This window comes from Mytilus trossulus, chromosome 6 (genome assembly GCF_036588685.1).
Source record: "Mytilus trossulus isolate FHL-02 chromosome 6, PNRI_Mtr1.1.1.hap1, whole genome shotgun sequence".
Taxonomy (NCBI): domain Eukaryota; kingdom Metazoa; phylum Mollusca; class Bivalvia; order Mytilida; family Mytilidae; genus Mytilus; species Mytilus trossulus.
Window position 1 is genome coordinate 33,298,559 of NC_086378.1, and position 26,901 is coordinate 33,325,459.

Consider the following 26,901-nt stretch of genomic DNA (forward strand, 5'->3'; position numbering starts at 1 on the left):
ATGTATAATTCCAGTACTTCTGATAATACATATTTATGTAGAATATAAACTCGTTTTGAGGTTCCATTGGATATGATATTGTTATTAACGTAACACTTGAGTCATTTATCAAATGTTGAACCATGTTAATTATCCTTTGCTTATTTAGAAAATTCATATTGAACTTAGATATTCTCATGTGGATTTGAAAGGCATCATAACAGTTGTCCTTTAATTGCGTCATATTTGTTTCATTTCTTAGTGTTTATTTGTATATGAGGGTATTTCATGAAGAATATACAATATACAAGGTTGTTACAGAAGCCCATTTAGAACCTCCCAAAATATAAGTTGAGTTCGATATCATGAATTGAAATCGTTATCACGAATAGTAAACTTCGTTATCACATGTTAAATTCGTTATCACGAATTGATGGAATTAGTCATTACAGTTTTTGCAATTCATAATAACGGATTAAAAACGTCAAAACTACGAATTAAATTCGTTATCCCGAATGTGTGTAATTTGTTATCACTGTTAGTTTTTGAAATTCATGATTTGGAATTAAATTCGTTATTGCCAATTTTTACAAAATTTGTCATCACGATCAATACAAAAAAATTGTGATAATAAATTCCAAAAACTGTCATAACAAATTTTAGAATTTTAGATTTTTTTTTATTTCGAATTTAAAAAGTAATAACGAATTTTCAATTCGTGTTAACGATTTAGATTTGTGATTTCGAATTCAAGTGTATATTTTTTTGAGGTTATAAAAAGGCTCCAGTAGGTTATCAGTTCTTAACGCGATCAATGTTGATAGCTAATTAAGAAGTTGGTATGTCAAACTTAATTTAGCATTAGGGATTTTAAGACGGATATGTATTTTCTCTTAAACAGTATTTCGATTTTTAAATCCTACTGGAAATTAAACTTAGAAGAATCTATATCAATAACGTACACAGTAAGATACTGTTTCATAATTCAATATTTTCCATAAATCAAAATGTTAATCAGCGCTATTTGTTGCTGTTGTAAGCAGTATGATACAAAATAACACAGGGGTATAGCCATTTTCTCTTGTATTCAGTTCACTCAGAAGGGTAATATTTTACAATTTATTCTATATATTTCGATATTCTACTATAAATTGAATATAAAAGAGTCTAAAATTGGGGTTGTGGTTAACCGCCATGTATTTCTCCTATAGGTTTGGGTTTGCAAAAATCTCACAAAATCGCCGTTTTAAGCTTTAAGTGTTTATACATTGGTGATATCTTTAAAATGCAACCAATGAATTGTAAAAACCTCAAAGCGTTGGGATGTAGTACTATAAATCTAAGTAAAGATGGAAAGACTTTAGGAAAATTGTCCTGGTATGTATTCATTTCATGAAAAATAGGCCGTACCTCTTTTACACGATATTTAACAAATTTGATGTCGAACATGGTGCTAACCAACATGATTAAACCTGAATCTATAAGACAATATGAAGCTTTTCTTTTCTTTTTACATAATGTAAGTTACAGTTACCACGTCCCTAAGGGGTTCAGATGTTGACCGGATAACGCTATTTTCATATAAGACAATACATGTCGTATCATGTTTCATACATAGACTAATTGGTTATCAAAGGTACCAGGATTATAATTTAGTACGCCAGGCGCGCGTTTCGTCTACATAAGACTCATCAGTGACGCTCATATCAAAATATTTATAAAGCCAAACAAGTAAAAAGTTGAAGAGCATTGAGGATCCAAAAGTCTAAAACGTTGTGCCAAATACGGCTAAGGTAATCTATGCCTGGGATAAGAAAATCCTTAGGTTTTCGGTAAATTCAAAGTTTTGTAAACAGGAAATTTATAAAATGACCACATTAATGATATTCATGTCATCACCGAAGTGTTGACTACTGGGCTGGTGATACCCTCGGAGACGAAACGTCCACCAGCAGTGGCACCGACCCAGTGGTGTAAATAGTTAGCAAAGGTATCAGGATTATAATTTAGTACGCCAGACGCGCGTTTCGTCTTCACAAGACTCATCAGTGACGCTCATATCAAAATATTTATAAAGCCAAACAAGTAAAAAGTTGAAGAGCATTGAGGATCCAAAAGTCTAAAAAGTTGTGCCAAATACGGCTAGGGTAATCTATGCCTGGGATAAGAAAATCCTTAGGTTTTCGGTAAATTCAAAGTTTTGTAAACAGGAAATTTATAAAATGACCACATTAATGATATTCATGTCAACACCGAAGTGTTGACTACTGGGCTGGTGATACCCTCGGGGACGAAACGTCCACCAGCAGTGACAAAGACCCAGTGGAGAAAATGGTTATCAAAGGTACCAGGATTATAATTTAGTACGCCAGACACGCGTTTCGTCTATATAAGACTCATCAGCGACGCTCATATAAAAATATGTATAAAGCCAAACAAGTAAAAAGTTGAAGAGCATTGAGGATCCAAAATTCTAAAAAGTTGTGCCAAATACGGCTAAGGTAATCTATGCCTGGGATAAGAAAATCCTTAGGTTTTCGGTAAATTCAAAGTTTTGTAAACAGGAAATTTATAAAATGACCACATTAATGATATTCATGTCATCACCGAAGTGTTGACTACTGGGCTGGTGATACCCTCGGGGACGAAACGTCCACCAGCAGTGGCATCGACCCAGTGGTGTAAATAGTTTTCAAAGGTACCAGGATTATAATTTGGTACGCCAGACGCGCGTTTCGTCTACATAAGACTCATCAGTGACGCTCATATCAAAATATTTATAAAGCCAAACAAGTAAAAAGTTGAAGAGCATTGAGAATCCAAAAGTCTAAAAAGTTGTGCCAAATACGGCTAAGGTAATCTATGCCTGGGATAAGAAAATCCTTAGGTTTTCGGTAAATTCAAAGTTTTGTAAACAGGAAATTTATAAAATGACCACATTAATGATATTCATGTCAACACCGAAGTGTTGACTACTGGGCTGGTGATACCCTCGGGGACGAAACGTCCACCAGCAGTGGCAACGACCCAGTGGTGTAAATAGTTACCAAAGGTACCAGGATTATAATTTAGTACGGCAGACACGCATTTCGTCTACATAAGACTCATCAGTGACGCTCATATCAAAATATTTATAAAGCCAAACAAGTAAAAAGTTGAAGAGCATTGAGGATCCAAAATTCTTAAAAGTTGTGCCAAATACGGCTAAGGTAATCTATGCCTGGGATAAGAAAATCCTTAGGTTTTCGGTAAATTCAAAGTTTTGTAAACAGGAAATTTATAAAATGACCACATTAATGATATTCATGTCAACACCGAAGTGTTGACTACTGGGCTGGTGATACACTCGGGGACGAAACGTCCATCAGCAGTGGCATCGAACCAATGGTGTAAATAGCTGTCAAAGGTACCAGGATTATAATTTAGTACGCCAGACGCGCGTTTCGTCTACATAAACGTTATAATTTTCTATACATGTCGCATAGAAAATTATAACGTTTAGTCTGTGTATGAAACATGATTATTTTACACAATTGTGCATGCAACTTTTTTAAAATTCTTTTAATAAGACTTAGGGTATACGCGACAACAGACAACAACCCAACAACCCAACAAAAGGGTCATATATTCGTAATATTGTGAACCCAGGAAAGTAGATCGTCGACTTTGTTGATTGTTTGGTGTAAACATGACAGTACATTAAAAAATGGCCCCATGACGAATGAGATAACGATCGGTCAGGGAAACGAAGTGAGCTTGATTCATCACCTGGCGTCCGTCCTCCGTCGTAGTCGTCTGTTTTCTTTAAAAAAAATCTTCTGTGAACCAACTGGCCTTTAATTTAACCACAATTGGCAGCAATCATCATTGGGGTTCCTAGTTCATATTTCATTGTAGTTTTTCTTTCAGGCACACGATTGAGGGAACTTATCAGGTAATATACTAACTCAGTATTACTGGTTCCTTCATTTGATTAGGCTTTGTATTCCCCTTCGACGGAAGGAGAGCATAAAACAATAAATAGTATAGCCAATTACCATGTCAATACATATTCGTAATAGTAAAAGTTCAATGATAAGTTAATATCTTCGACCAAAAGGGGTATTAACATCTAGGAGTCCGAATGGTGTGGACATTTTTACAGTCCTTTTACGGTTTTACAAACCGTCATTCATTTAAGAAGGGTACAAAAAGTATTAACAAAATATTATTTCCATAGAATAAGCGAGTCTTGATTGGTATATTTGTAATTTACATAATATACAGTTCTCATACTGATACAAACAGGTTTTATGTTTTCTACTCTTTGGTCGGGTTGTTGTCTTTTTGACACATTCCCCATTGCAATTCTCAATTTTAGGTACTCAATTGCAACGAAACAGATCGATTACATGACAGTTACGTGATTTAGTTGTATCCGTATTTAAAACTTCAAATAGATACAATGAAATGGTTTTATAAAATTAAGGGATAAATTTATATTTCTTTCTCTCAAATATTCAAAATAATGTATTTATTTTCTTTTATAAACTAGTTATTTTTTTTACCTATACCGACCTAATTGACAACCAGCCAATGAATAGTTTTGTTATATATATATTGCCTTTTTCATTCGTTCGTAATCAGGAGAGAGATTCTTAACAAGCAGTAGCTCTTTTAACAACAACAAAAAAAAAGAACAAAACAAAAAAGAACAAAAAAAAAAACCCAAAAAAACCCAAACAAACTTACAACTTAAATTGATTGTAAGTTATACTGATTCTGAAATGTTCCTTACATGTACCTATCTAGCTGCTAGTATTTTTTTTCTCTTGAGATCTTCTGTGAAATAAGTTGCAGACATTGTAAATAACAGTAAGTAAACTTCTTCCTATCAATTCGATTGTTAAACAGCTTGTTGTATAGCTGTCTATCAAACAGATCCAGATACACAAGGTTCTCCGGTTTGTGTAGGTCAATAATCACATGTACAGTGTTCTCTGTCCAGTCAAATTGATTGATATATCTTGTTTTTGTAATCAAAATAACAAGGCCTGTACACTTCAAATGATGCAATAGTATTTAAACAGCATAACTGTAACATCTTCAGGAGCAAGCGATTTATGTTAAAGTGGGTGGCTCAAAACGTGTATAGACGAGATATTTTGTAAAATTCCATCATCATTTTTAAATACAATTAACCACAAGAAAACAGATTTTTTTTTTATTTAGTCATCCGTCGTATTCCCTTAAAAAATGTCTTTGACTTTTTCTTGTTTTACAATTGCACGACGTTATCATATATAAAAGACTGTAATTAAAGAGTAAAGAAGAACCATGGTAAAATATATTTAAAAAAAAAATAGTAATGATTAGCCATGTAGTGTTTTGCAAAGAAATAACAAAGAAATAAAAACATATTAATACAAATATTAAAGATAATAGACTAGACTGGGTTTTTTTACTCCTACTTTGAATTACAGTTTATATTTCAACTGATCACGATTAAAAAGGAGAGGATGACATTTTTCAAACGCACAAAATGTTCTGGTGTCTGGCAGTATATCTGTTGATGGCAAACAGTGCTTAATTAACTGCTAAGTTTTTCAGACAAAGGCGATTTCGAGCTTGATATTTTGTATTGACATCTGTCAATTATAAAAGACAGAATGTTGACTCTAGATGTCTTGATATTTCTTCGTCGTTCGAGTGCTGTCTCATCAAAGTATACCTTATATCTGATTTTATTTAAATCCGAAGAGCTGACTAGGATAATGACATATTGTCTTCCTTAGACTTCTCCCGAACAACTTAGTACTTGTTAATAAATTTAAGAAAATGCCAGGATGATTTTGGAAATCAATATTCTGACCCGGTAAATGCTGTAAAAATAATCTTAAAATAACCGTACACAAGAAAGTAGCTAGACTGCTAACAGGTAAAGTGAGTACAACGTCAGAATAGTACCACCTGTCCCAACTTATAAGAATATCAAATGGTTGTCCCTTAAATCAGACCGTTTTCGTTGTATCTCATGTGACCATTTTAATGAAGTTCAATCCCGAAAAGCGCTTTGGATGTACAAAGTTAAAAGTGTTACTTTAATATGTTAATATTTGTTTTCCATTCTGGACCTTATACAGCTTGCTATATCATGCACGTTTAACTCCTTATGGTGACCTATAGTTGGTTCTATTGACATTATGTAATCTTGGTTGGAGAAGTGTCTCATTGGTTATCATATTCCCGCCCTTTTTTTCTACATCAATCAAGCAATTCGGAGTTACAATAATTTGACAGCGTGTGGTTACTTATCTCTTTTGTCTATTTTCTGTGATCAATAATTTGATATGTTAAACTCCGATTTGGAGTTTTTCTAAATTGATTTTAATAGCACATAACCGTCCTGATTATTCGTGTAATATTGGCTGATGGACCTAATTAGTCATCAATAATTACCGACTTTAATTTACAAACCTTTCCCGTTTTATCGAATTGTATTGCACGAGTTCGTATGTTTGAAGACAAAATACCATTAATAATTTTATATTTATAAAAATCAAATCTTATCTTTCAATCAAAACCACTGATACTTGGACTCGTCATGAGTTTCATTGCCGCGAAGCAGTTGGAATTCCCGAAAAAAAACGAGATAAACGACTTCAAATTATAAATTATGAGTACAATGCGTTGTTCTAGAAACAAGTTTTTAGAAAAGGCCATACTATAACGGGCGGACCCGTTGTCTTATCAGTAGTAATCTCCATAGTTAATGCGATCAATCAATAAATCATATACAATTTTACCATATTCATTGTATATTGTACTATATAAAATATTTTTTTAATCCATTTGAAAATTTACATATACCCTTATATTTTTTTTTATAGATAAATACAAGATCTGAATACTAGTATAAAAATAAGGAGATGTGGTATGAATGCCAAATGTGACAACTATCCACCAAAGTAAAAAAAAAAATGTTAAACGTTTCTGCATTTGGGTCCTTGCGCTGTATAGAGAATATGGGTTAAATAAATCATATCATTGCAACATCTCTACACTACACTTCCATACAATCTTATCAAATGAAAGTTTTTTCTATTTGATTGAATGACCATTTAAAAAATCAGATTGAAAATTCATTTGCTCTCACTAATGATAAAGCCTATTTCAGTAATGAAAACAGATAACTTAAAAGATATTGTAAAAACAACACTCGGTAAGATATGGCTTTGCATTTTTTGTTTTATCATAAGATAGCAAAAATGCTACATAGTGGTTTTGAAATACTTCTTTTTTTTCTAAAGCCTGTATGTTAGGCATACCAATCTCTTCATACTAGTATGGTTATAGTGTCCAAAGTCAGCTCATTCAGGATATGTGTGGCATTTTTCGGACAACAAGCTTTAGGAGAACCTTGGATACAACGATCAAACATATTCTTAAATCAAACGATGTTAAAGTAAGAATTGAATCCCTATACTTAAATTGTTTCATGATCAAGGATGACAGCTAGCGTAAATTCTGCTTAAATTTGTAATAAATTATTGGAAAAATTGATTTACAACATAACTCAATGTATAATTTAGGGTCACGACTTCGATTTTGATAATTAGAAATGCAAAAAAAAAGGGTATTCATTTTGTATAAATATGTAAAGAACGTCTGTTTCATTTCAAATTTGTCGTTTAGAGAACTAATTTATAAAACAAAAAAACATTAAAATCTGACGGCTTATTATAGCTTTTTGAGAAAATTTTACCTTTCTTCCTTGTATTTTGGCAATATTATATTTGAAGTCTACATGAATCATTCCGGACAGCCTTCAATACAGGACCTACCTATTGTATTGTTTTGTTTTGTTAATTTGTTTTCGTCTTGAACATGCATGAAATATTTGCCACTGGACATTAATAAAACAAACAATCATCAACCATATTGTTTTGTACCTGAATTATGCCGTAAGTTTTGTTTTTAGTTTTTGTTTCAATGTGTCATGTCGGGGCATTTAAAAGCTTGCTATGCAGAATGAGTTACTCTCATTTTTGAAGGCTGTACGTGCTTACTTTCAATTTTATTTGGTATCTGATGGTGATTTGTCTCAATGGCAGGCATACTACATGTACATCTTCTTATTTTGTAGAAATCATTTTGAAATAATTCATCGCCATAGATTTTGAAACTCTTTAAATACAATGTTGATATACATTTTGTTTTCTTTGTTTCTCAGGTGGCAAAAATTGCAGTTATGACATTAATCAGTTGATTATAATGTTTAATATGTAGATTTTCTTTTCTTTAAATAATTGTCTGCCATATTGAACATTATATTAATGATTTTTATACACCGTAGTTATGTAAGGCATTAACACGTTGCATTTTTTTCAACAATGTTAATGCTTTTCTATAATTTGGCATAAGGGAACATTGGTTGCATAACTTACTGTGTTATTAACTTACAATTAAGTATTGTTCTGTTTTTGTTATTGTTAGTGGATTGAATAAGATTTACAGTTTAAAACTTCCGCTTTTCTAGTATAGTTCCCCTTATTTATATACTACATCTCCTACAAATAGACATGGGTGTGCATTTAAACATTCCATACAGACGGACGTGGTATTAAATATATTATCCCCTACAAATAACAAGACGCGGTAGTGTCTTTTTTCATCCCTATGCAAAAATTGCGTGGTATCGTGTTTTTAAATTTCCGGCAGACAAACAGACGTGTTTTGATGGTGTATTGATACATCCCTAACAAATAATTAAATGTGGTGGTGTATTAATACATCAATACAGCCAATGCTCATACATCCTTTACAAATAATACGTAGTTGTGTATTTATACATCCATACAGATAAACAGACGTCGAAGTGTACATCCCTTAAAATAATTCTACATTACTACAACAAATAAAATCATAAAACACCCCGACAGACAGAAGGACGTATTGGTGAAATTCAATGTATACTTTAACAACGTATTGCATACAACATCTTCTTGGATTAATTTGCACTTCTCATGAGTGCAAATTGGAACCACACTTTTTTTTTAACGGACGAATCATCAAGTTGGGTAATAATGTACCTCTGGGGTTAGGTAACACAATACTAAACAAAATTTGATGTGGCTCGCCTGGTTCGGCAACTGGAGTGAAAACAGTGACAAAATCCTGTAGGATATTTTTTCTCCCTAGGACTTTTTAAAATCCTATAGGATTTTGAGAAATCCTATAGGATAAAGTCATTATCCCATAGGATATTTAAATCCTATGGGATTTATAATCCCTTAGGAAAATAAAAATATCCTATAGGATATATTTTCTCCCTTAGGACTTAAAAAAAACATTAGGAGAAATAAAAGGATTTCCTGCAGGATATTTTTTATCCTATAGGATATTTGTCTAATTAAACAACCCTGTGGGATAGAAAATATCCGACATTATTCCATATTGATAAAATATTAGTAAGTGTTTCTATATGAATGGGTTTTTGAATAAATAAGCATATTCACCTGCGGAAAAAGGATATTCACCGCGCAAAACGTCACGTGCTTTTAAGTGTATAATTTTGTTAAAAAAAACTTTTGATGTACAATTGGTTTTGGTGAATATTTTCCATTACAATAATTTCTCTCGGAATATGGAATAAAACATTTACTGTCTTTTGTTTCGGTAAATATGTGGTTTTATTGACTTTGGCCTCAGTGAATATCAGTTTTTTCAAAAGTCAATAAAACCACACATTTACCTCACCAAAAGACAGTAATTGTATAAGATTAATAAAAATCGTAAGGGATTTCATTACAGAAAAATATCCTGTGGGATAAAAAAGAACCCTAAGGGTAAAAAAAAAAATCCTTAGAGATAAAAAAGAACCCTAAGGGTAAAAAAAAAAATCCTTAGAGATAAAAAAGATTCTAAGGGAGAATACAAATCTGATGGGAGATTAAAGCAATTCATAAGAGAGAAAAAGTTTTTATGGGAGAATGAAATATCCTATGGGAGAAATAAATATCCTATGGGAGAAAGAAATATCTTACGGGAGAAAGAAATATCCTATCGGAGGAAAATCTATTAGGGAACAGAACCAAAGTTAAGAGAATAATTTGTGTATGTACTCGTACTAAGTTACGGTTATTGACCAAGCAAGTCGGTATATATATCATTTAATCTGTACGGCTCGGGTGACCCGTTATAACCCAAATGACGTAGGAGTTCGGTTTAAAGGGTCATCCCGAGTCGTGCTGATTAAATGAAATATACCGATTTGATTGGCCAATAACTGTTTTAACACATGACGCCATCAATTTACGTGAACGTTTTTGAAATATGCGGACGATATTCCGCTATCCGCGGCTCCTAGGAAAGTTTCTTGTAGGGAAAAGTAAGGTGGAAATACGCCTTTATGTAGTGAAAGATTGGTAAGTTTTGAATTATTAACATTTATTTATTTAGGCTTCTTCCTAAATTGTGACATTATTTGAAGAATTGCGATTAAATGGTAGATTCTTTTTTTTTATCGTTTCTGTTCAATTTATTCACAATTTTTATATAAATATGTGACGATTAAGAAATTTACCTATTGTGTAGACACTTTAATATATCTGTTATTGATAACTATATGTTGCCCGCTAGATGCCATTAGTTGTTTGTGTCGTTTGATTGCTGTCTTATTGACGTATAACCTACATCTCTTACAGTTTTAGTTCAGTTTTGTGTACTTTCAAATCGGTGTATGAAAAATCATAATTTTAAGGGTATAGATTAACTGCTTTTTGTGCTATGTTATGCCTAGAGAAAGATGAACCGAGGAGAGATGATAGTATCTAAATTTAGAATGTTAAATAAATAGAAAAAAAACATTTCACTTTCGAAACTTCAACTCTCTCCACCCCCCTCCATAGTCACTTAATAGGAGAAAATATTCAAAAAGTCGTAATGTATTCCATTGAGCACAAAACTAATCCAAATCAGATTTCATTTAGTTGGATATTCTAAAAAACATTTCTTTTTTGGCAGAATAATTTTTTTTTTATCTGGTTTGACTTTGATTCTCTTTCAGATTGACATTGTACACAAAATATCATAAACTATTGTATGTCCTTGTTTAAGGAATGAAAAACACTTTCTTTTTCAGATTTTTACACTAACACCGTCAAATTGTTTTTAGTCTCGTTACACTAGGTGATATTTTAAAAAAATTATGTAATTACACGCCTGTCAAAATCCAGGATCCGTCCCCTTAAGGTATGAGTACTGTTGAACTGTGCAGTATATATGAGGTAGTTAATGCACACCTTTACTGTGCTTTATCCAGATTATAGCACAGTAAGAACAAAGAGATTTTACCTATGTCATGTGTGAAGTAAAGGAATTGTTTTAATTGACCAAATATCCCCAGATTTCATTGTTCAAGAAATGTAAATTTTACTACCAATGACACAAAATCCCGATCAATGTGTGATCACGCGATTGACTGGTTATCTATAAATGTTTGAAAAAAAAGAGGTGCTATGGTTTCTGAAATTATATTATATCTGATAAAAACTGTTCCAAACTTCAGAACAAATCTAATTTCCTGTACCGACAGACACAAATAATGTTCTATTTGGTGTATTAACCTTATACAACTGTTAAAACCAATATTTACACGACATATATTTTTTGGAATATTCCGTCTATCATTTATTTGGTAAAACAAAATTTAGTGAAGCTCAAAAATATCATCATATACTATAGTATACAGTCAAATAAGAAAAATTACATAATATATCTAATACTTAGAGACACCACATAATTTAAAGTGATGGTCAAATTATTTTCCCATTCTCAGACCTGTGCTTTCGTCTAAAGGAAAGTCACACTTTTTTTTTTTGAACCATGGTACATGTACTAAAAATCAGAATTCCATTACGGATAATGATTTTTCTTTTTCAAAACAAATTAAGTTTTTAATCATTTTAGAGTAAATAAAATTTTTTAAGCAATTAAGTGAGGCAATGAATATTTATGTACAGTCTATTTGAAGTACATGAACCTATCATTAATTTATCATTTCAAAATTCTACAGACTAAAAAAAAAACAATTCTTATGTAAGTCATTCACTATTAAACATATCACTAAGTTCAATGTATATAATATCGAATGTTACCTGAGATGTTTTAACCATGGGATCCATTCCTTTTTTGTCAATCAGCCATTCTGTTACCTTCAACCTTCCATTTTCAGCTGCCAAATGTAATGCTGTTTTTCCTTCCTATAATGACAATATATATTTTTGTTTCTGAGAATTCAAAAATGAAAAACGAAAAAATATTTTCGTTGATTTTTTCTTTTTTCAAAATGAAAAACGAATGAACGCAAATATACACGGACCGTCGGTCCATTCGTTTTTCGTTTTAAGTAATTAAAAACGAAAAAAAACCCACAAAACAAAGTGTTTTCGTTTTCCGTTTTTGATATCTTATGCGACATTTGAATTGAATTTTTCTTTTGGATTATGAGAATTTGTTAAGGAAACAGCAAAAACTATATTATTTATGTTTTCCTAGTCATCATTATCCGCCTTATTTCACATATTATCATTCCTTGTATACTGTATGGGGTGTAGACAGAATAGACCACCAGAATAGGAATCAGTTGCAAGATATGTAGACTGATGAAACAAAGACTTTCAAATATCTTATTATCATCAATAATGAGGAAAAAAATTGTTAAATTCTAGTATTACCTTACCGTGTAAATAAATGAGATTACTATTGATAAGAACACTAGCCTTTTCGAATACCAAATCAATACTATTAGAATCAGAGATAAACGATGAAAAGGAAAAACATAATCCTTTAATACAGGTATGGCGCTGGCTATGTCAACTTTTATAAGGATAGAAATCTAGGAATTATAAGGATTGATGATTATCTAGCAGCAGCAAATATTACGTGCATATTCAGGACGATGATATTTTATGTTCCATAGATAAATTCCAATAAAACTGTGTTAGTTGACAATTTAAATCGAGACTAATTATACGTTGTGATTTATCGAGAAACTTTCCAAACGATGATATGACACTCTTGCTCATTATTATATCTATCACACTTCTTAATTAATATAAATAGTAAAATTGATTATGCTATAGCTAGTGAACATCTTCTGTCCTCAGTTCTATATTTTTCTACACATGAAATTAGTTGCTTGTCTGATCATTCACAGATTAAACTACGTCTCAAATATTAATTGAGAAAGAATGTTTTATCAAAATGATTTATTACTAATTGCCAAAATACTGTTAATTATAGAATGGACTAATGAGTTTATAGCTAAAATTGTAAATGCTCATTGTGATTACACTATTATGAATGATATTATAAATGTTGATACCAAAGCATTTACAAAGGTCCAAAATGGAATTAATTCGGCCAATGAAGAGCTTAATAGATAGCAGACACATGATGCCGAATGGTGAGACAAAGAAAGACCAACAGAAAACTGGTTAGACAAAAGTTGTCTGACATTTCAAACAAGAAATTTCTAACATTGAAAACATATTGAAAACTATTAATGCTGAAACAAACAAATCAATTATATAAGGGGAAAAATTTAATGGGTTCTTAAAAGTCTAAAGACAGCCAAATTAAGTGGTTCTGATAGCATTGTTAATGAAATATTAAAGTATAGTAGTAATGTTAAAATAACTTCTGATCATTAACTAACCTTTTCAATTGAATATAAAAAAAAACAAAAAAAACTGGCTATTATCCAGTGCAATGGAAAAAAACATATTTACTCTTACATTGTACTACATAAGTCTTGAAACAAACTTGACCGTCAAATTACAGAGGGATTTCACTAATAAATAGTCTGGCGAAGATTGTCCGTGCCAACAACAGGTTGAACAACGTTCTTTAATTCACATTTTGGTTACATTAAAAATTTCATAAAAAAGACAAATAAAATATATCTATGCTTTGTGGATTTCCAAAAAAACTTTCGATTCATCAGTGTGCAGAGATGTTATTTTTAACAAGTTATATGATATTGATATAGAGAAATGTTTATATAATGCTATCACAAATATCCTTTCTGAAACAGAAATAGCTCTAAAGATTGACCATAAACATTCAAAATATCTTAAATTACTAAGAGGGGTAAAACAAGGGTATTCCATAAAATCTTTATAAATTACCTTAGTCCAAGCTTTAACACTGAGGAGTGCAGACCCGTAAATTATCAAACTCTTATGCTGTTTCACTTTCATTTGCAGATGACTTTCTAATCATGTCTGAAGGTAAGGAAGACTTACAAAACAGTCTTGGTGAACTTAACAACTTTCGTGACGATTTGCAACTATCTTTAAATATCAAAAAGACAAAAACTGCGGTTATCCCATAACAGACAAATCAAAGTCCCCCTTTTGTATAATTTAAAGGTAACATGCTTCAGAATGCAACTGAATATATTTTTTAGGTTACCTATCAAAGTGTAATGGTAATCATGAGCATAATCTCGACGAGTTCACAAAAGACGACAGGTAAGTATTATGTTCCTATATAGTAAAGACAGCCTCTCGGTGCATATTACCTATTTCGGTGTCAAAACTCTCTTTGATAAATTGGTCAAACCCAATTTGACTTACACATTTGAAATTTCATGAATTATATGCTTTAGTACCATATGGCAAAGCATAGATCTGATCACAGAACTTTATTGATGAAACACATTTTGAAAAAAATCTATCTTTTTTGTTAATACCTCCTTGGAAGACCTCATCAAATATAGTTGTGAGATTTGAACTAGGTAGACTTCCAGTTGGAAATTTAATTACTACCCAATCTTTTTATGCGCCCGTTTACTTTTATTATAAAATATTATATCCGTCCGTCCTTCCGTCGTTCCGTCCTTCCGTCCGTTCGTCCGTCCGTTCGTCTGTCCGTCCGTCGTCATCATGTCGGACAATAACTCAAATATGCTTTCACCAATTTGCATGAAACTTTAGTGAATTATTTGTATCTATTGACTTGAGCTCCCTTTTGATTTTTATTAATTTTAGATTGTTCATTCCCGAGTTATGGGTTTCTATTCATTACAAAAGGGGGATTTTCCTGTTTTGAACAATAACCCCAAAACACTACCACCAATTTGCAAGAAACTTTGGGGAATTCGATATATCTATTAACATGAGCTTCCTTTTGATTTTTATTAATTTTAGATTTTACGTTTCCGAGTTATGGGGTTTTATTTATTAAAAGGGGGTTACAGTTTTCGGACAATAACTCAAAATGCTTTGATCATTTTTCATGAAACTTTGGTGAATTGTTTATATGAATTAACGTAGGTTCCCTTTGAAGTTTTATAAATTTCAGATTTAACGTTTCCGAGATATGGGATTTTATTCATAAAAAGGGGGTGACTTTCCATTTTTCGGTCAATATATTTCAAGTACGTTGAGCAGTTTTCATGAAACTTTGTTGACTAGTTTATAACTATAAAGTAACGTCCCTTTAGTTTTTTTAATACATTTCTGATATGACATTGATAAGTTATTGAACTTTATTCTTTGAAAAGTGACGGGCGTATCATGTGCTCATGGCGTAGCTGTTTATTATATCTCGCTAGACTGAATATTGATCATTTAAACCCATTATTGAACGAAAATTTCGAACTGTCAAAATCCATTGATGTACAAGGTGTATATTCTTGGTATGCATATGCTAAGAATGTCTTATTAGACAATAACATTAAAGACAAAGTGTCCAACTGTTAGAATCTTACATATTTAAAACATTTAAAATCAACAATTGAAAATGAAATAATGACTATTATAAAGATTTATATAAAGTAAAAGATAAAAAAATCGACGAAAGTAGCAAACGTTTTCTGTATGAAAAACTAAACCCTTCACTTGAAACAAATTTTTACTTATTGATTTTTCTGTTTGGAGTATTTTTTTTACTAAACTTCGTTTAAATGACCATAGTCTTGGAATAAAAAAAAAATGGTCGTTACATTTAAGGTCCTTGAGAACAAAGACTGTGCAAAACCTGCAAAGTCATCGATGATGAATCACATTTTATTCTGAATTGCAACGTACAGTCCTTGGATGGTGTAAAATTCCCACTAACACCATACACCATTACACCATACACCATACACTATTACACCATACACTATGTACCATTACACCATACACGTTACACCTTTGCACCATACACCTTACACCTTACACCATATACCATTCCCCATTCTATCTACACGATCCGAAATTACCCATAATGCAATTAAATTTCAACGACTACAAAATTATTTATTTGATTAAAAAAACGAATTTTGATCACAATATTGCAAACTAATATATAAAATTAAAACTTCCGTGATCATGGTCATATAAACAATACAGATCAAATACATATACATGTATTTGTAAATAAAGTACGCATTAAACTTTGCTTGTACTATATATTTAGTCGCGATCTGCCTTTCTGTCACTGAGAGGCTGTGGCCTCCGTCAATAAATAACGATATAAGTTTCATTGCTTTTATTACTAAGTTTTTCGGTTTTAATATGTAGCGTAAATTTAACAAAACTTGGTTTTCAGATAAAAACTACAAACAATGCAAGAAACGAATAGTACTTAGATCATATAAACTATTCATATATAATCATGAAAGCGATATTGGTGTACAGATTATAACCGGTCAAGGTGAACTTTGAAAATCGAGTATAATCGGTTTTGCGAGTTAACGATCCCGTCGTGCAATAACTAATCGTGCTTATGGTCAGCGTAATATAAATAACAATTATTTTTTTCTGCACCAATCAACATTACAATGATACATATCCTTGTATATTCAAATAGTTGAATCATCCGCAAATTAGCTTTCACATCTCATCTTCACTAAAAACTAAAACGAACGAATCTAAAAATCTACCTGTACATTTTTACAATTTTTTGTTTGTTCCCTCCCTTAAAATGTCGAGATTGAAAACGCATGTTTTTCCTCTACAGTACGATATGACGTGCTAGTTTAAAATGAAACTCGATTCCCCCCCCCCCCCTCAAATTTTGAAAAAACAATCTTTTTTTTTTAAAGTTATACTCCTTATACGTTCAACGTTTTCGTTTGATGTTAATAAAATGTATGTATCTTTCACTCAGTATGAACATTGGTCAGCAGAAATTCAAGGTTGGTCAGGTTTGAGTGTTCACGTTTCTCGGACCAACATATTTTTGCCAAATAATCCTTGATCACAACTCTGTTGGACCTCATACGGCATCCATTGGTTATTAAAAAGATTAAATAAAAGAACCGCTAATAAAAGAACATATGAACCTATCAAATGCACCGTTAATGAAATAAAAATATTACCAGTGGACCACTCCAACCTTTTTTTTTGGCGCTTACAATTTTCAACCCTCGAATTAAGCTTTCCAATCTAACTGAAATTAAAAACTTGCTTTCTAACCGATCTTTTCATGTACCGAACAGGCAACACTCGTTTTTATAAGAAAAGTCTCGGCTTCTCCGTGTTATAAACTTGTGAAAAATATCACCGAAATTTCGGTATTGAAGTGAATCTACATCTCACAAACAGGATTTTTAAATAACGATTTTGAGTGATCACCTACCAAAGAATAAGATGATAATGGTAGAAAGAACTATGGGCGTCATGTGGCAAATATTACATGCATATCGGACCACGAGTTGTCAATCTGTATGAAAAGATTTCCAATACAACCATATTGAGAAGGAATGTTTACATGCTATACTCTCGTACTAAAGTATGAAGGGGTTCTTGTGTCGTTCACCTTAGACACACATCTTTTTAACGATATTTAAAAAAAAAAAAAGACGGAACCAATTTAGTGTCATTTTTCTATATTTTTAATATAACTATAAGTCTTTTATATGGCAACAGTACCACTTTTTAGCGGACAAGCATGCAGTTTATTCTTTTTTTCTGTTATTGAATACCAAGAAAGAAAATAAATCCCGAACTTAATTTGAAACTTTCATACTCAATAGTTTTCCAGCAAAATATTAACATCCCTTGGGGATAAATAGTGTACGTCCAGTGGCATATATATAACATGCATGTCGGCATAAAGTGCTTTCACATTATTATACATTATACCCAACAATTGTGATGATGAATTTCTTCCTTTGTTCGAGAACAATCTTATTGAAATAGAAATCTGTGATTTTACTATGTACATAACTTCAATGAACCAAAGCCAAGTTAAATATTAGACCGTTGGTTTTCCCGTTAGAATGGTTTTACACTAGTAATTATGGGGCCCTTTATAGCTTGTTGTTCGGTAGCCAAGGCTCCGTGTTGAAGGCCGTAAATTGACCTATAATTGTTTACTTTTAAAAATTGTTATTTGGATGGAGCGTTGTTTCATTGGCACTCACACCACGTCTTCCTATATCTACTAGTATTTAATTCAAAATGGTTTTCTTTTTCTTCTTTTTGGTATACAATAGTCCATCGACATCCCATGATAACATACTGTTGTCATGCAAGGACTAGTCTGTTTACAAAACTTCAGTAAACCTAAATTAAACAAAATGTATGTTTTTTCTTATGTTCAATGAAAAATTCCGGTCATGATATAATTCTAAATTGCAACTATCTATAGTTCCGTAACTTTATACCCAGGCGTATAAACGAATTGTCGACAAGTGCGTATGTTTTTGTTAAATTAATATTTCATTTATGTTTCAAACTGTCCTTCACTTTTGACAACGAGACGAGTACTTACATTTTTCCAAATTTACGCTTTGAAAAAATGTGTAAACAGATTTTTATTTTATCAAATCTTTTTTTTTAAATTATTTTGATTTTTATAAATCAGATTCTTTACACCAGAAATGTTATTTATAAACAAGCGTTTGAGTTTTAGAAATATTGACTAGTATATATCACTATCGGACACGCAAGACAGAGATGTATATTATACACCCGACAGGAACTCGCTTAAATACCTGGACGTGTCACCTCACAATACCTTTGGGAGTAATACCTTTAGCCATGCAGGTGATCAGACACGGGAAGGTCCGAATTTATTAAAATAAGTTTATTACTTAAAAGAATTATGAACAAATTAGATTTTCGAAAACAATTTTCACGGAACACTTATTTATGATCATTTATGACTTTGAACTATGACTTTTTAACCAATTCCCATATAAACAGTTAAAAACGACAAACAGACCTTAGTTACTTAAAAAAAAAGATCCATATCAAATTAGTTAGTCGGATAATACAACCGTGCAATTGACAAGATATCCACTCGCAATTACGACTACATTTATTTTAGGTTACTGTCGTTTTGGTCTTATGTGATTCATAGACATATCGTGGCTTAAAAAGGAAAAGATGGTCAAAATGGCGGCACGTAGAGAATTGATACTTTAAATTTAAAATCGATGGTGATCTTTTGTCTATCAGAATACACTTTAATATCTCTGAATTTGAGCCTTTTAATACAGATAGGACAGAATATCAATTTTTGATTTTTTTGCGGACTTTCCCTTTAATAAAAATCAATATGTTTTTTGGTGAAAAATCACTTTAACCCCATTCTATAAACAATTTTTAGTTCTTTGTGCAATTATCAAACTCCTTTGCGGTCTTTTGTGCTCTTTTGTGCTCCTTTGTGCACAAAGGAGGTCTTTTGCGGTGTTTTTAGAGAAGGCAATAACATTTCTTGTGAATGCATGTTTGTTTTCCTTCAAAACTGTCATTTTGTAAATTTATTCAGCAACAAATTAAACTATTCATTGTTTAATACCATAACAAGATTTGGTTTTTAAACAAAATGTCTTTCCCCTCTTATTTTCAAGGGAAATCAACAACCGTGTCCCCCCCTTTTTTTTTATTCCGGCCCCGGTCCAAGAAAAATTATCCATAGACTTATACATTTCTCTAAAAGCCCAAGCATACCATAAGTAATAATAGTTCAATTTTCTTATTTTTCAATTACCATGTACTATGAATGGGTCACTTTCTTTTTTTTTGTAGAAATTGAAGGTGTTTTAAAGATATTAGAATAATGTGCAAAAAGTAAGTCTGGAAGCGCGGCCCCAAAAATATAGATGAAAGAATATAGCGATGATGAAATGATTAAGAAAACATATTGATTGGTTGTTGGTTGTTTAACGTCTTGTGGCAAATATTTGATGCATGTTTATGGCGTTAAAAATAACGATCAATTGACATTAAAGTGAAAAAGTAAAAAAAATAAAAGCAAAAATTATAGATAAAGAAATATAGAAACGACGCTCTTTCACCCCCTCCCTCTCCCTCTCCCAACCCACCTACCAAAAAAAAATTCACTCAAACTCGCATATAGACCTACATCTAAAAAAAATCGTTTTCATGCAGTAAAGCATTTCTTGAATGAGTGAAATTTTAAGAAACAATTTTCAAACTGTTATCTTTATTGCGTTTAGCCTACATGTGAAAAAAAAACGGGAAAGGACTTGTGATAGACAAATGGACAACTATGTAGTTCATGACATACAAACATATTTATTGTTATTTTCTTTAGTTATGAAATGTAGAAAATAACCGATTCAGATATTATCCTCATTACACATAATCTGTTGAAATGAGTTGAAAGCATGGGAGTTTGTATTTCTTGCTCCTTTATCACAGGCACTTGTCTTAGAAAAAAATTTCCTATATACCTTATTATAACACAATAAGGTATATAGGGGGGGAAATCTGAGACAAGTGCCTGTGTCCTATTTTCGTAAATATTTTCTTCGCCTAAAAGGTGATCGATGTTTATATTGTTATTAGTCCTGAATTTGATAGTACCAATCACACATCTTGACACAGTCGTAAGAAGAAAGGGGGGGGAACCTTGAATGACACAGTACAAAACTCCCAGTATATTATATTTTATCATGGCCATTATTACGCTTAATCTATATATTGTTTACTACAAACATGAAATCGATAATAAAATTATACCACCAACGTTTCAACTGTACCATGTTGGTACTACTTCTACTTCTTTGTGTTACACGAAAGTCCTGCTCAAAATAAGGCAATTTTGACATTTCAAATAACTCAGGTGTTTTTCGCTTTATTTTATCTGGCATTGTCGGTGTGTTTTCGGCTTATAAGTTTGAAATTCCCATTGCACATTATATGTTGCCTCCCTTATTGTGCAGCAGCAAATATTCCAGAAGTACGTACTAATAAATACTTAGCCTTAGGATCTTGTATCATGATTAAAGAATTAATAAAAGAAATGAATTCTTTTTTTCAGACAGGATAATATGCTCATCTCGGGGCCTTTAATAGCTGACTTACTTTGGTCTCTTGTTGAGAGTGGTCTCATTAGCAATCATAATACTTTAGTACCACATATCCTTTTAACGGGCGCACTATGTTTGTACGCATTTGGGAATTAAAATGTTTTACTTTACACTCAGCTTTTGATTACATTTGCGAGCATTTATTTAACAGGTTTATTCCAATCAATCTAGATTGCCACCATGTTCTCTTTTATTAAAATAAGTGTCTCGCAACAAAATTTCAGTGATTTGATAGCTCAAGCTGACTTGTATAATAAAATTATATCAATCCATCAACCAAAACTGAACATATTAACATTTTATTATGTAAACCTATATATATAAGCAATATTTTGATGTCAGAATGCATTGCATTATACAAATAGCAGCAACATCGTAACACAATGTCAATATTCCAATCATTTAAATTGCCAGCATATCCTCTTTTTATTCAAAATAGTGTCATGCAACAAAATTTCAGTGACATGATACCTCAAGCTGTCTCATATAATAAAATTATTTTAACGCGTCAACAAAATTTCAGTGATTTGATACCTCAACAATGCTCAAGCTGACTCCATATAATAAAATTATTTTAACGCGTCAACAAAATTTCAGTTATTTGATACCTTCAGCTGACTCATATAATAAAATTATTTAAACATGTCAACCAAATTTCAGTGATTTGATACCTCAACAATGCTCAAACTGACTCCATATTTAACAAAATTATTTTAACGCATCAACAAAATTTCAGTGATTGGATACCTCAAGCTGACTCACTCATATAATAAAATCATTTTAATGCACCAACAACATTTCAGTGATTTGATACATCAAGCCGACTCATATAATAAAATTATTTTAACGCGTCAACAAAATTTCAGTAATTTGATAACCCAAAAATGACTAATTTAATCATGATAATATAATCATTATAACGCGTCAACCAAATTTCAGTGATTTGATACATCAAGCCGACTCATATAATAAAATTATTTTAACGCGTCAACAAAATTTCAGTAATTTGATACCCAAAAAAAGACTCCATTTAATCATGATAATAAAATTATTTTAACGCGTCGACCAAATTTCAGTGATTTGATACCTTAAGCTGACTCGTATAATAAAATTATTTTACTGCTTCAACAAAATTTCAGTTATATAATACCTCAAGCTGACTCATATAATAAAATTATTTTAACGTGTCAACAAATTTCAGTGATTTGATTCCTCAAGCTGACTCTTATAATAAAATTATTTTAACGTGTCAACAAATTTCAGTGATTTGATACCTCAAGCTGACTCGTACATGTCGTATACATGTAGCATGTAAAGTAAAATTATTTTAAGGCGTCAACAAAATATCAGCAATTTGATACCTTAAGCTGACTCATATAATGAAATTATTTTAAGGCGTCAAAAAATGTTCAGTGATTTGATACTTCAAGCTGACTCATATAATAAAATTATTTTAATGCTTCAACCAAACTGACCATATTTGCACTTTTTTGTAAATCAATATAGCAGCACAGTAAATCAGCAATATTTTGATGTCAGAATGAATTGCATAATATAAATTTTGTAGATTGTTGGCATGTCTTATTTTTATTCAAAATATTGTCTCACAACAAAATTTCAGTGATTTGAAACCTCAGGCTGACCATTCTGACTCATATAATAAAATTATTTTAACATGTCAACCAAAATTGACCATATAAGCACTTAATCATGTCTATTATGTAAATCTATATAGCAGCATAGCAAATCAGCTATATTGTGATTCTTTTCTGTCTAAGTAATATAAAACTGTCACTGAAGTCAGTATCTGTATCTGTATTTCCCACTTCTGAATTTGGACAGGTATGTCATGTATGTCACTGATTCATTTTGGCTATTGTGTGATTGGTTGTTCTGGGCATAAATAAGTCGTGCTTGCTGGGGTGTGCTCATTTAAACCCAGTGGTTCAGGATGTTTTGTAAGATACACTTTATAGCTAATCCTGGCTGAGTCAGCTGCTTGAACTTTTGATGCATATATATATAACAATAATTTTTCCATGGTGGCATATTTTGTTTTATGACGTCAAAATCTTACGGGATCCTGTGTGATATCTATTAATGGCAGACAAATAGCTATAAGGTTTATAAAACTAATCCAGTAGTACTGTACATCACCAAACAATGTGACTGACATGAGAGAATTCCTTTGTACTAACTACTTTCATGACTTTATAATGAAAATTATGAGAAGTTCTCTGCTTGGAAAACGTAGTATGTCGGTTGGTTGATTTTGTTGGTAGCTAAATTTCAAGTGGCAAATATTTCATTCCTGTTCGCATATTAAATTATTTTTTCGAACGTTCACGATACCATTTATAATCTATAAACACAAATCTAGCACAATTGACGAGATTGTTCATAATTATACAACACCTTATGTTCAATACATGTAAAACTGTACAGTGTGCAATTTTCTTTTGAAAATTTTCTGGAAAACAGAATCGTAAATCCAAGGCAAACACACGCGAATTACGAAGGAATATGTACGAAGAGCCTATCAAAAATGGGGAACGAAGCAACGTTAAAAATGATGTTTATAACCCATGATATAAAAATAATGTTCCTATGCGTGGATAACCTCTTTTAAAACAAAATCATTTCACTAAATGTATGATAGCTGCAAACAATCATATAGCCATTGTTCACTATAAATAAGAATATGAGAAAATAAAATAATTACTTTAATATACGCATTTTTTTTTCGTATTCTTATTTATAATATATATAGTCTACCGGGTAAAGTAATTTGCTACTCTGGAAAAATATAATAATTACGATCGATTATTATTATTGTTTATGTTTACAATCCGAAAAAATAAAATAAAAAGAACTTCGATTTTAACCAATGAAATGTCGTACACCATTCATTCACACCATTCCAGAATGCACGTTACACGATCACACCATTCCTCATACACCATTACACCATTCCCCTTACACCATACACCATAGCACCATACACCTTACACCATTGCACCATACACCTTACACCATTACACCATACACGTTTTTTTGGGAAGTTTACACCATCCAAGGGCTGTAAACCAGAATATGAGACAAAATGTATTTAATGATATCATTAAGATAATGAACATTTGAGATTCATTTTCATGATGAACAACAATAAGTTTTGATATCAAACCTCGCTTCCTTTAGACATGTTAGAATTAAATGCTTATTTTTTAAAAGTTCATTAGAACTGAGGGCTATTGAAAATTGTAATATTGTAAATCTATCACTAAAGGTTTTTTTTTTTGTATTCTGTGTCATTTGTCTCGTATTCTGTTTTGTTGTGTGTTTAAATTTGTATTGCCACAAAAATAATTTAAATGTTTAATGACAATAACATTGATTTGATTTGATTTTAATATACAAATAAAGAAATGTGGAATGATTGCAATTGACAACTTTCCACTAGAGACTTATTGACGTGGATTAAATCAACTATAGGTCAGCGTACCACCTTCAACAATGACAAAAGTCGAGAAAATTTTCGATCATTTATACACTCAGGTACTTATCTATGTCTTTGCTACGGTCCCTCTATGGATAGGCTACCACGTGACATTGTAATTTTCAACAATCAAATTCCATTTTCCATGCTTTGAGACGGTCCCTGTACGCGTTGCGTGTGTATTATTTAATAATTACATTAGATGTATGTTTCATTATAATACGTTATTCTGATTGGGTAACTAGCAATCTCGTGATATTCCTTAATCAATTGCATTAAACAATGCAACTTTTCATTCATGATGACACGAGGTCCCACAATAAAGTGCACAGATAAATGAAATAAAAACTTGATAAAAGGCGTGTTTTCATGATCCTTTAAGTAAAAATGTAATTATACGTATTGAATGCTTTTTTTTTGTAACTTTATAGGGTTGGAAAAGCGTTGACCGTGCGCACATTTTTAGTATGAAGCGCTTCCGCGCTTCATACAAAATGTACTTCGGTCAACGATTTTACACCCCAATAAATAACAAAAAAGAGCATTCAATTCTTTAATACAGCGTGCTGTTGTTGTGCATTGTGACAATAAACCTGGGATTAGTTTATTGAAATATAATGTCCCAGAATAAACTGATTATTTCTGAACGATTTTCATTTGATATTTTGTATTTCAATCATAGCATGGGAAAATGTCGGAAAGCATGAAGAAAACTAAGAAAACGATATTTCTGTTAACAATATTTATCTTAGGTCTGAAACACTGGTCGGAAAGCAGAAAGATAATCAAACAAAAGGATTTTCTGTCAAAAAATATCTAATTTAATTAATAGATACTACCAGACCAAGAGAATATTAATTTTAAGTGTAGACTGAGACTGAATTTCTTCTTAATAGAATATAATTAAAATTTTCATATATACGTGCATTATGTCTCACAGGTTTGAACAGTCATTACAAATATGAAAATTATATGCAACATTATGAGCACCAACGAGCAGGGATGCCAAATTAAAGTTACATAAATATTTAAATTTCAAACGGTCGTAAATGAAAAGATACTTGCATGGTTTCAATTCACAAGGATTTTAAATCCTTGCATCTCACAAAAAACGTAATTAATACTTTACAATAATCATAACAAATGTAATTATTTTATACTGTTTTAGTACGGATTTATAGCTCTCTGCTTATATTTTGTATAACAATATATACATATAGTGGAATGTTAGACTTTAAAAAGAGATTGATTTGATAAATACAATGTCCATCCGTAAATACTTGACGTTTGTGTTTATTGATTTTATATTTTATTTTTTCGGAAAAAATCACTAACAGGAATATATGTTAATTATAAAATTTCTAATTTTTGTTTGTTTGTTTATTTTAATAGTTCAACCTTATAACATGCAAATACTTGTACTATGGTACGATTTCGAAAATTGTATTCCTTATGTTGACCTGCTACATTTGTATCCTTCACGTCTTGATTCATTCACATTATACATTACACTGTTCACACGCACTATCGTTTGCGTTCACAAAAATTATGAATAGAATGTCAATGAATCCGGAGTCAAAACACCTGATGTAGGTAGTTTGACAGCCGAATTCAACTCTTAGATTGATAAATGTGATGACGCAAATGCGTATTCTTATCCATAGTATTAGTGCGTATGCTTTCTATTTACTATTTATTGCGCAAAAATACTACATGCATGTACAAATATTAATGCGAATTTTCGCTCTTCTTATCTAAATTTAGGACATGGCAGTAAGAGCTTGGCATGTGACATTCAGACACGATCATCATCACTTACGGTATTCTTACCTCTAGCTGTTTCTTTTTTGAGTCACTGTCCTATTATAAACCTTGACATTTTCGGAATGCTAAGGATTTTCTACCTAAAGAATAATTACCTAACTTCGCACTTTATTTGGTCTTTTTTCCCTTTTTATATTCGAGTGTCACTGATGATTCTTTGTAGACATAACTCGCGTCTGGCGTACAATATTTTAATCCTGGTATCTTTTTATATCTACATATCTTTTTATATACATTGGTTCTTTTGAGTGTATGTGAAGATATTCATTAAATTTCTGAAAAT

At 31.5% G+C, this 26,901-nt stretch overlaps 1 protein-coding gene across 1 annotated transcript in view; it reads right to left on the reverse strand.

Annotated features, from left to right (window-relative positions):
- Nucleotides 1–26,901, reverse strand: part of LOC134722510 (caskin-2-like) — a 163,638-nt gene that overhangs the window by 42,236 nt on the left and 94,501 nt on the right. The window contains exon 5 of the mRNA XM_063586131.1: nucleotides 12,117–12,221. Within this exon, the coding sequence (XP_063442201.1) occupies nucleotides 12,117–12,221 (105 nt within the window). The remainder of the gene's footprint in view (nucleotides 1–12,116; nucleotides 12,222–26,901) is intronic.